Source organism: Wolffia australiana, chromosome 1 (genome assembly GCF_029677425.1).
Source record: "Wolffia australiana isolate 7733 chromosome 1, ASM2967742v1".
NCBI lineage: Eukaryota > Viridiplantae > Streptophyta > Magnoliopsida > Alismatales > Araceae > Wolffia > Wolffia australiana.
In genome coordinates, this window is record NC_135835.1 from 2,349,955 (window position 1) to 2,361,822 (window position 11,868).

Below are 11,868 nucleotides of genomic sequence, written 5' to 3' on the forward strand. Positions count from 1 at the left end.
TCTCTCTCTTCCGATCGGTCCACGACGCCCCGCACTGAAACATGTTAAGTGGACGGCGCGTGCAGTGCGCTTCGTACCGGACGTGATGAGCGACACGCGTGATGCACATGCGTGCGTGTCACGCATCGAAAGCTGAATGCAGCTTTCTGATTGGTTCGGGCTCTCCTCGGTGTGTGTCCCTGCGCACTAAACATCCGATTAACGATTAAACTGGCCCAATAAGGGCCAGTTTTTATTAAAGAAAGTTTTTTAACCTAAAAACGGTTCAAATAAATTCTAAAAATTGTTTATTAATGCCTAAAATGATTTTATTAATTTCTAAAATTCGTTTTATTTATTTATTTTCTTTTTATTTATAGAAATAGGTCAATTAAATCATTTCAATTGTTCTAATCATCATTTTAAATCATTTAAATGTGTAAATTGACCTAAATATTGATTCAAGGTATTATTTAACTTGAAATTCAAGAAATTTATTATTCTAACCTAAAATCATGATAACATGCGCTAAACATAAATGTTTTATGCATTAAAAGCCCACAAATGTGATGAAATTAGCTCTTTATCAGCTTCTATTTGCATGTTATCATTCGTCACGGCACTCGTCCGGACCACCCCGTCACCGTCACGTCACCGTCATGGGCGATCCGTCACCGTCACCGTCATGGGCCCTATGATTCATAACCATCACGTCATCCGTCACGCGACCGTCATGGTGACGCGTGACGTGACGGATGACGATTGCCAATCCCTACCGGCAAAGGGGGGGGGGAGGTGGAGGACGGACTTCGCACAACTACGAATTTTTGCACTGCACCGACCCCTGTGCAGTGTGCGAAAATCCTGTGCGATTTACCGCACAATCGCACCGCACATGCGCGCAACCGCACGAGCGGGATTCGCTCGCACGGTTTGGACCATGTCTAATAATACCCCGCTCTGCTTGAGTGTCTAGTTGGTCCAAAGATACATTGAAGAGTCTGATTTCAAGTAATTGAACTCCGCTACCTTAATTCAATGTATGAATCTATCAGCACTGTTGCATTTTAGTTCATTGATTTTACATGTTCGTTTAATTGTCATTTTTGCATATTTGATCACTTCACGCCCCCCCCCCCTTTGTGTTGTAACACGTGTCGATCGATCTAGCTGTAACGTGTTACATCATGATGCTTAAAACTCAAATATCTTTTTCAATCCTGCACCAAATGCAATGATTCCACCAGGAATGATTTTTAACACAATTTCACACAAAATTTATCTCACACAAAGTTCTCAAAAACAAATCGGATAAATATCTAGAGATCAATCTTTCCACGTCCTTAGTTTACCGCCTGATCCCTCTATGTATGACTTTAAACCCCTGTAACTCTTTCCAAACTCAACCAAATGATGCACTTCTAAGTTTTTTGGTTTTGTATGGGTATTAGAAACAATTTATATGTTGAACAAAAGCTCAAAATTAGTAAGAAAGTTATTCTAAATATTGTAAACTTATCACAAGGTAGAGGATGTGCAAGGTTTCCTTTGAATCTTGAAATATCCTGCACCAAAAAACATGATTCCTAGTTCTCTGGACTTGGATTGATTTTATAAACAAATGATATCTTCAAAGATTACTCAAATACTGCTTGAAAATTGCTCCATAAATTGAGATCTCTCTCTAGCTTTTGGACTGCAATTTTCAAAAGGCAAGGAGAAGGGGTTCTTGAAGTTAGGGCTCAAAACTGTATATATAGACTGTATATATATATATTTTTGAACTTAGAAATTCGAAGGGGCACAAAGGTAATCTGTTAAAAGTCCAACATTCACATGCATTGATTATGATTAAGCAATATAAAACAATAATCATTTTAACTTTGATTTTTTTATGAAAAATTTTTCCATCAGGTCAAAATACCGTTCAAGAGATAAGAGCAAAAATAGCCATTATGCCAGTGATTTGAACTTTAAAATAATCTTAAACTTTTAGGTATGTTCACCACATCATTTAAATAAAGATATCACCATTGGACAATAATATCTTCTTGTAATCCATTTTCATTACATCATTAGTAAATTCAGCCATAAATACCTGAGAGTAGTAAATAAGATTTTGAATAAGCCATTCAACCAATCAAATAAAGACAAATTCACACAAATACCTGAAAAGTGTTAAAAACTGTGTTTATCTTCATGTCATAAAAAATACAAGTCCTAACTACATGATTTGACTTGTTCAGTGCATTGTCAAACTAAGTAGCCTTTTAATATATCTAAGGCTCATACTTTATCTTTGCATACAATCAGTCGACTACTTAACTGAGGGCCTATTGTGCTTTGATCACAACCCTTATTAAGACATGTATCACTTTGAACATTCATCAAAACACACATTAAAGCGTTGTGCTAAAAATGCCCTTAAATCTTAATCTTCAAGGATACCAGATTTATCAAAAAGATATGTTGCATTTGAGTAACCAAAGGATAACATATCATTTTTTTCTATTGATGTGAAGGACATGCACAAGTTCTTCTAAATCCCCTTCAGTTTATAAATGTTCCTTTGATGTCATCACTTTAGCTGATATCACCATAGAAATGATATCAGTTGGGCTAAAACACACATTGACATCCCTGAAAATGAATCTACCCTTCGATGATAAAAAGATATAAATTTGTAACAGTTTACATCTCGATCGAAACTTCACTTACACTTGCATACAGATACAATACTTGAAGGTAGTAAGTGATATACACCATAGGGGAGGCTCAATCAAAAATTCAGAGAACATTAGGTAACATACTTCCGTAGTGTTAGTATTTTAACATTCAACATATAAATTAAAGTTTAAGAAGAATATAAAACTTCTGATGAGGGAGGGAAACCTAATGTATCACTAATGATATTAAAACTTAGCTTTTAAACATAAGAACCACAAGGGAGATACATGGTTGTGTTTTTGGACTTGACAATAGTTGTTGTGAGCTAGTCTAAGTATTATTGACACCTCAAATACACATATCTTAGTTCACTAAAGTACGCGGCATGAGGCTTTGCTTGGATAATTAAATTGGACTATCTTTTGTCAACTGAAAAGGAAGAGTATCTCATTCAAAAATACATTTCTAAGCCCTCATAATTAAAATACACTAGAGGAAATACTCCTTAACGCAACTCAATAAAAAGCCATCCAACAGGAACATCCCCAAATGTTACAGTAAGCTGTTCAGGCTGGTATATATTTTTGAAACATTCTGGTCGCTTAGAAAAGCCGAACGGAAAAAATCTACAGAACTACCATTCCAGCCTTCATGAGAGGATGGTTGTCTATTAGTTTCTAATCAGACTGTCATAAATAGTTCAGCTGCAAGCGAATATTAAACCAGAAAAGTAGGTTCCTTTGTCTCCTCCACTACCTGATTTGCTTCTTTCGATTTTTCCATTGGAAGCTATCCCCTGTGAAGATCTGCCTGCAATGACCGCCGGCTGGGTCTGATTGGGAAAGCTCAAGAGAGCATGCCAGCTGTCAATGCGCATCTCTCCACAAGAACACTGAAAACAAGAACAGCGGGAAGCTCCAACGGAGTTCTGCCACTAACCCTTGTTACTGGATCCTCTATTCGCTCGCTGGGAGAGATGGGTTTCATTCTTCTTGCTGGTTTGTTCGTGGGTTGTTGCGCAAATTGGGTTCTTTGAAATGTAGGGCACGAAGAGTTCTTCCAAGGGAGGTAAGAGGCGAGAAGGGTTAATGTCGAGGGAGGAGCAGCTGCAGGGATCGAAGAGTGGTTTAGCGGGCAGCCCAGTAAGATCGAGGCTATACGGATTTGTGGGTTCTTCTCCAAGGCAGGAGCTTCATGGATCTGGGCAGTACGCCAAGAAACCTCCCGAGCCATTGCGACGAGCTGTGGCTGAGTGCTTATCTTCTTCGGCTACCAACGTTCATGGAAGCGCGTCTTCCTTCAACTCGGAGGCCACTCGAACTCTCCGGGTCAGTGCGCTTTTCTTGTGATTTCTTCTTTTTTTGTCGTCCTCTTGGAGATGATTCTGGTCTTCTTGAAATATGGTGTGTTGTTGCGAGATCCTATCGCAATGGGTTTCCCAAGATTTTATCAAGTTGGCCGATTAAGAAACTCATGAACTATATGAGGATTAGCGTTTATGAGGATTAGCGAATTAAAACCCATATACTCTACCCCGGGTTCTTGCAATCATTCATGAGCCAATTAAACAGTCGAACTGGTGACGCGTCTTGTGAATTGTTGGAAGTGAATTCTGCGGTTTAATATTGCTTTTTGCTTACACGAATTCTACACAACGATGATGAGAGACTCGTTTATTATATTTTGATGTGCCAGTTTGTGTTCAGGAACTGTACACCCCTCCTTTCTTACATTTTTCTGACCGATTTGTCGATTCTTGGATGGACGTTCATCGGTATAGATATATTTTCAGGTTTCTTGTTCGTGGTATGTTCTTCGTATAAGCAAAAGTTGTTGGCAATTATCTGGAGATCATGTTCTTACTTTCTTTCCGTCCATGAAATATTTTAGTTGCTCTTGGCTGTATTCTCTTTATATCAAGCATATGACTAACTAAACTTGGTTTGCAGGATTACATGTCATCCCCTTCAACCACTGATCTAGCGTATTATGTACTGTTAGAGCACGCCGTTTCTGAGAAGGAACGGAGGTGAGATTTGTGATTATATGTTACGTTTAAAACATTACTTGTTTAATAGTCTCAGAACTTTTTCCCTGTTCCCGAAAAATGATCTGTTCTTACATGGTGAAATTATGTCTTCGCTTGACAAACTATAGATGTTTTAAGTTTCTCTGACTTTGTCAAATTCTCTTTGTGACTTAAAGTTTTCTGGACTCTCACGTTAATTTATCAGAGCGCAGAAGACTCATCAAAATGTTTTCTTTTAGGAATAGTTTTGGGAGATTTGCTTGATAGTGACATCGTTTTTTGTAATTTTTCTCAGCCCGGCAGTAATATCTCGATGTATCGTCATATTAAAACGTTACCTCCTCCGGTATATTCTGAGTCTCCGTTCTTTTAATCTAAAAATGTATTTTTTTCTGTATATTTTTTCTTTTTGCATTCCTCACATGTTTCCTCAATGATAGGTACGTGCCCAAAGTAGAGACCTTAAGGAAAATCGATACATTTTGTTCAAATTTAATAGCAGAGTGTGATTCTTCATCAAGAAGTCAAAATACGGTGGCAAAGCTATCAAACCCCCAAACTTTGTTCCTGTCTTCAGCTCAGAATTTTGTTTCACCCGCGCTTCTAAAATCATTACACTATGTCCAGTCCCTTGTTGCTCGTCATATCCCTCGGCTATCGTTCCCACAAGTAACTCCCTCTCAGTTGTCAAATGCCGGGACTCAATCCCTTCAAACATTATCCTCTCTTCTAAGTAGGTCGTTTAATACCAATTTAAGCCCTGAGACTGTTCTCCACCATGAAATCCCTGAAATCGAGGAGATTCCACTGCTACCTACACAAGATCACTCCAGTCAGCAGGCTAAACACCATATAAGTGACCAGTACATTTTCTGTGATCTTCTAAAATGGAGATGGAGCCTGGCTCGGGAACAGCAATCAGGGGCAGTAGTGACACAAAGGTCGTTGTCTAGTTTCTTTTTTTTCATAAATATACGTTCGATTGAAAACTAGTAGATTTAACTTGAGATTTATTTTGCAGTGAAAATATGCTGAGACCTCAAGGCTCTCAGATTCACTTGTTTCTGGAAGCTGGTGCGGCTGCCCTTCTTGGGATTCCAGATGTTGAAGAGCTGTTTCAGCCGTCGGATGTGACCATTGCTGAGGAAGTCACCCCCTCTAATCAACATTTAAGGGCGATAACAGCCTCTAAACGACTGAGGCCAAGTCCACAGCAGTTCTGGCATGTACCTTATTCCTCATTCTCGATATACATATATGTGTGTGTTTTTGTCTTTTTTTAACCTTTGATATTAGTGCCAATTTTAAGCTCTTCGAAGGTGGCCATCTGCCTCAGTTGACTTCCATAATGATTTTTTCATTAAGTTTATCCGCATGGTTTAAAATTTCCAATCTACCTGAAGAGTCATGCAGTTTCAAAAGGGAAAATTAACTGGAATCCGTGATTACACTCTGCTTGATGAACATTCGATTCACCCATAGATATCTTACTTCATTTTCTTGCCTGAATTGATTACCTGTTAATACTCATTTTAGCTGAGACGCATGCCATTTTTTCTGTCCAGGGTGAATGTTCCTGTCAGCACTTTTAGTCCCCGAGCTCGTGCACTCTTTCAGTACCGGCATTACAGGTATAGTTGCATATTTATTGGTTGCACTTTGAGCTGTGACTTTCATCTGGTGTCCTCAGTTCGGTGAAATTTCCATCCGTCTCTATTGAGTTCCTACTTATTTATGTCCTTTTGTTTATTCTGCTAACAAGGGCGGTCTCCTTCATTCCTGAATGGAGAACTTCATTTGAGTGTGCTATTGTAAAGTTTGGGAAGTGTCTTTGTCCCATTCGTTGGTTTTTTTACTGGTTTACCCACAGAGACTTCTCTACCTTAACGTTATTTTGGTCTCTGATAGGATTTACGACCTTTTATCAGTTTAGTTGTGGCGTCCTATAATCGCTGATTATTTGTTTTTGGAAATTTACACCAGTGAACAACAGCCTTTGAGACTGGATCCAACTGAAATTTCTGATGTTATGGCGGCTGTTTGCTTGGACACTTCATCGCCAAGTACCAATCTCATGACGACAACGCCGCGATTAAATACACACTGTGAAAGGCCATATACCGATGTTGCAGTTAGCGTTCTGGTTAAGCTTGTAATGGACATGTATGTATGCTAATCATTTAAATGTTCTGCCAGAGCCTAAAACTTTTTCGTGTTTGGGTTATGATCCACTTTTTTTTGCTTATGTATCATGATTTCCTAGTTTTTCTCCCTGCTACTATTATTTGCTGATAAGCTCGTTTAAGGGTTGAATTAAGGTTTGAGGCAGATATCAATTTCTCTGTGTAAATAAAAAAAAAAGACTGATGAAACCTAGTTAATAATATGCTAGTGGTCTCTTTATACTTACCATAATACTTTAATTGGCAATGAACTCGCTTAGGAATCTTCGTCCATAGTATTTCTAGGTCTTTTATTTTATAATGTTTGATCAATTTAATTTTAACGGCCATGGTAAACTCTATCCTCTTTGTAGGTACTTGATGGATTTTGGGATTGCGACTCCTCTGACGCTTACGATGCTGGAGGTTATTTATTTTATATCAAGTTGAAACTTCTTATAGCGTAAAATTAGTATATTATCGATTCAAGGGAGAATTCCCTGATTGAGTTATTATCTTTTTCCAGGATATGCTCATCTCTCGAAGAGTTTTACCTAGGGTTCGGGCATTCGATATTATTCTGAATCTTGGCATTCATGCCCATTTGCTGGAACCTGTGTTCGTCGAAAATCCGTCCTTTGTCGGAGAAAGTGAAACTTCCATAGGATTTCAGCTCAGCAAAGAAAAGCCACTGACATTTAAAATGACGGAGCAAGGATGTGAGATAGATCAAGGCTCATCAGCCATCAATGACTTTGAATCTTGGCTCTTGATCATCTTATTTGAGAATCTTCTTCTTCTTGTTCAGGTACTTCATGTTTTCAATTTAGGTTTTAATAACCACTGACATTTAATTATTATTCCCCCAGACCCACAGTGCCCGTTACTTAGTAAGTTACATGTTGGCTGAGTATTGTTAATAGGTTGTACGTAATAGCATTTTGAAGAACTTCTATTTCGCTTCATTTCCATTTGTCTCAGCAAACGTTTCTGGAATATTTCTGAAGTTTTCATCCGAGCTATTATATCAGACTCACAAAAGCATTTGCAGATGGAAGAGAAGGAAGAGATCGTTTGGGCATCTGCTCTAAGTTGTTTATTTTATTTTGTCTGCGATGGGGGCAAGATTCGAAGGAACAGACTTGAGGGTCTTGACATAAGGGTAAACTAAATCTTTTCCCGTTCCAAGTTTCTTTTCAATTTATTGAGGTTATGTGTACACCGTTTACTATATGATATGTTCTCTGATTAACATAGGGTTCATGGCTGACTTAACTGATATGGATTAGTTTGAAAGCGTTCTTTTGATCAACTTTTAGAATTTTCAGCATACTTTTTGCCACCTTTCTGTTCAATGAAATGGTGCTGATAACAGATGGTAGATCTGTAAGAAGCTAAAAATAAGTAGAAGATCAACAGATATCATTATAATGCTGTAGAATCTTGTAACCAATTACACTCAGACTGGTCGAGGATATTAAGAGAGGGTTTTCTAGAATATACCTCAGGTGTGTGTTGCACTTCCCGGGGCTTCATTTTCTCCTCATTTAATGTAGGATTTTTAGTTGTTTAGAATGTTTAAATACTTCTGTATGAACCTCATGTGATTAACATTTGGCAGGTTGTCAAAAATCTTTTGGAGATCGGCAGAATGCACTCCTGGACTCAGATAATCCGTTCTGAGCTCATCTGCATGTTCGCAAATATGTTTTACTGCTTCTCTGACAGTCCAAAGTTCCTCATAGAGCAAGTAGATCTGATCGGGGGAATTGATTTCATCTGTCTCGAGGTTTGTGTTTTTGCCAGAAGACGTCAAAGTTTTTGATGTAATGTTTATTTTCCCTTGGATAATAATATTTGAATTTTAATTATAACAGTTTTTTCGATGAAACATTTATTTTTCTTATGACTTTCCTTTGCAGTATTCGCATGCAACCTCGCGTGAAGAGAGGCGGGATCTTTTTTCTCTATTATTTGATTACGTTTTGTGCGAAATAAATGACAGTTGTTTGGCAACTGGATCTCCTTCCTACAATTTTGAAGATGTTCAGTACCTCGCAACTATGCTTTCGGCTGCCGAAGCTCCTGAGGCTTTCTATATATCGATTAAGCATGGCCTAGGAGGGATTGGTGGAATTTTGAAAGGATCAATCGCCTCTGCTTTGACCAGATCTCCAAATTTCGTGCATCTGAACCTGGTGAGTTCTGAGATAAAGGATCAGATTTATCAGATTTCGTGCTTCATCAGATTTAATAATTGTCGCTTTTCTTGTAGTTCAGATATATATATATATATATTGAAAAAGATAATTTTTCTATTTCCTTTCTTTCCGTTGGTATTTTTTTGCGGTGGTCCAGTTCCATTTCGAGCTTAATGATGATGATTATTAATTGTCTTTTTCCTATTCTTTGGTTTTTACCTTTCTGGACGGCAGCTCTTGGAGAAGATCGCTTCCAAACTTGGTGGGATCATCAGTTCGTTCACCCATCTAGATCCTGAGTTCTCTTGTATAGATCCCGAATTCTCTTGTATGATAAGAGTGACCAGATCTTGCAAGTTCATGGACAGTTTTGACCTTGGAGATATTCAGTCTGACGTCAGCATGCAGGCTAAACTGTCCTGGGCTAACTTGCACGCGCTTATTCATTCAGAAAGGCCATCTTGTCGGCAAAAAGGTTATGTCTGGCTGGTTGACCTCCTTTTTTCAGAAATTAGTGAAGGCAAAGCGAGCATCTTGTCAAATATAAAAAGAATTCGGAGTCAGATTGGTTATTGCAGCGGTCAAGAATCATCTCTTTCATCTGTCCCTCTGTGTATTTGCATTTTTTGCGGGTTGCTGAACTCCAAAGTCAACGAGATAAGATGGGGCTTTCTTTTTGTGTTGGAGAAATTTCTCATGCGCTGCAAGCTATTGTTGGACGAGGAAGCTTCTGATCATGAGAAGTCTGTCACCCACTTGGAGAAGGCAAGTGCTGTCATAGACCTCATGAGCTCTGCGTTGACTCTGGTTTTCCAGAAAAATGAGACTGACCGGATTAATATCCTGAAGGTTTGGCATCTGTCTGCCCAAATCTCGACTTTTTTTGTAGTTTCCTAATGATAATTGTGTTCTGCTCTAACCAGCCTCTTCATCTGGTCTTGAAATGTGTACAGTACTCCCCATAATCCCAACATTTTCTGAAAATATTTTTTTTAAATGCAGATGTGCGAGATCCTATTTTCGCAATTATGCCTGCAGGTTCTTCCTGCTGATTGGCATTCTTTCGGTGATCTGAAAGGCAGCACAGGTGGTAAAATCGTTTATGATGGTCAATTTTCAGAGGCTGAATCAACCATTGGACTTGAACAAGGCCAATGGCAGTGTGACACGTCATCCATCGCTGCTCTGCTGCTACAAGGATTGGCAGCTGTTCCAATTCAGTTGATTGCAAGGGTGCCTACGTCATTATTCTACTGGCCTTTGATACAACTTGCAGGAGCAGCAGGGGATGATATTGCTTTAGGTCTTGCCGTTGGCAGCAAAGGTAGAGGGAATTTTACAGGATCTGCATCTGACATCAGAGCGGCTCTTCTTCTTCTTCTAATCGGAAAATGCTCCGGAGATCCCGCCGCATTCTTGGAAGTTGGAGGTGAAGAGTTCTTCAGGTCTGTCTCGATTTTGGGTTTTCTCTATATTATTGCTTGGTTGAAGGTCCGATGATGTTTTCTCTGACAACTGCAGGGAGCTTCTTGATGATACAGACTCGAGGGTTGCTTATTATGCGGCAGCGTTTCTTCTTAAGGTATGTTACATAAGCATGAACTATATTTTTTATCTTGTGTGGTCATGATTTGGGATCTTTTTCTGCAGAGGATGATGATGAAAGAGCCTGATAAATATCAGAGGATGCTTCAGAATCTTATAATCAAAGCCCAGCAGGTTTGGTTTGACACAGAGATCTCTGGAAATGCCTACTCATTAATTGACTCCATTTTTTCTTTTTGAGCAGTGCAATAATGAAAAGCTGCTGGAAAATCCTTATCTTCAACTGTGTGGAATTCTCCAGCTGTCGAATGACCTCGGAAATTTGAATTGATTGTGGTTGGGAAATATTAGATCTCCTGAAATTGATACCAAAGAGGATGACTCTTTGTTGGGAACTAACTGCAATGATGGAGTTCACGAGAATATATTTCTGCTAATATTTTTGCTGAGATGATTGGATCATGTCGAAGCTATATTCCATAAACAGTTTCTCATTGATTCATGATCCATCAAAGCAACAATGCTGCAGTTAAAGCTTAGTCTGTACAGGAAGCTTGTGAGTATTTCTAGTTTCGCAGCTGATTGGATTTCTTTCCCGCAACAACCCTGATTGAGCAAATTTTTTGCTGTTCAATCTTGCAGGTAACAATGATGAGATCCATTTCATTTGAATTCTTAGAAAGGGATCTATAAGGCTAATTTTTCTGCATGTTTCGCAGGGTGCCGTCTACCATTGGAGTGATAGATTGGGTTAAGAGATTCACATGATGCGTTCTCAAGATTTTTGTAATCTTGATTTTCTCTTTGACCGAGGTCATGCAGAAATTTTGTGAGGCGTCCTCGGAAAAGAAATAAACCTCCTTTTTCATCTCGTTTGATTTCTTGTGGTACTAGTTGATTAGATCCCAAACAAAACGCCTGGATTGTCCAGGTCGATTGTACATGTTATCATCAATCCAGTAACAATTGATTCAATGTCGTTTCTTCTGATGAGTTCAATTCTTTCTAGTTGGCCTCTTTCTGTTTTTAGAGAGGAAGATTGGCATAGATATTACCAGTGATATAAGTGGTGTAAAATATAAAACCAAATTTTTGTGATATCAGTGGAGCCAACGCTTTTGCAAAGAAGGATACGAGTACTTGATGGGGAATATCAAAGTCTCAAAGAATTGGTTGTAACTGTAAAATATTAGCAGTGGCATTTGTAATGGTTTTATACTTGGAGAGTGTCATATTGGCACGTTTGAGAATGGTAGTGTTATATTTTGATTGTGAAAGACTCATC

At 38.6% G+C, this 11,868-nt stretch overlaps 1 protein-coding gene across 1 annotated transcript; it reads left to right on the forward strand.

Annotated features, from left to right (window-relative positions):
* Positions 1 to 3,384: 3,384 nt before the first annotated feature.
* On the forward strand, positions 3,385 to 11,591 carry LOC144701249 (uncharacterized). The gene is made up of 18 exons (XM_078573006.1): positions 3,385 to 3,974; positions 4,596 to 4,675; positions 4,971 to 5,021; positions 5,116 to 5,616; positions 5,697 to 5,897; positions 6,241 to 6,306; positions 6,659 to 6,838; positions 7,212 to 7,263; positions 7,364 to 7,645; positions 7,889 to 7,999; positions 8,459 to 8,626; positions 8,760 to 9,035; positions 9,273 to 9,887; positions 10,041 to 10,483; positions 10,560 to 10,620; positions 10,689 to 10,757; positions 10,828 to 11,225; positions 11,303 to 11,591. Exons 1-17 carry the CDS (start codon positions 3,735 to 3,737, stop codon positions 10,912 to 10,914), a joined length of 3,483 nt encoding a protein of 1,160 aa, XP_078429132.1. The 5' UTR covers positions 3,385 to 3,734; the 3' UTR covers positions 10,915 to 11,225; positions 11,303 to 11,591.
* The last annotated feature ends 277 nt before the right edge of the window (positions 11,592 to 11,868 follow it).

Excerpts from the sequence above, each read along its gene's own strand:
- LOC144701249 (XM_078573006.1), top strand. The coding sequence starts at position 3,735 with ATGTCGAGGGAGGAGCAGCTGCAGGGATCGAAGAGTGGTTTAGCGGGC. Across the intron at positions 7,646-7,888 it reads ATCTTCTTCTTCTTGTTCAG|ATGGAAGAGAAGGAAGAGAT; the intron begins GTACTTCATGTT and ends AAGCATTTGCAG. Across the intron at positions 10,621-10,688 it reads CGGCAGCGTTTCTTCTTAAG|AGGATGATGATGAAAGAGCC; the intron begins GTATGTTACATA and ends CTTTTTCTGCAG.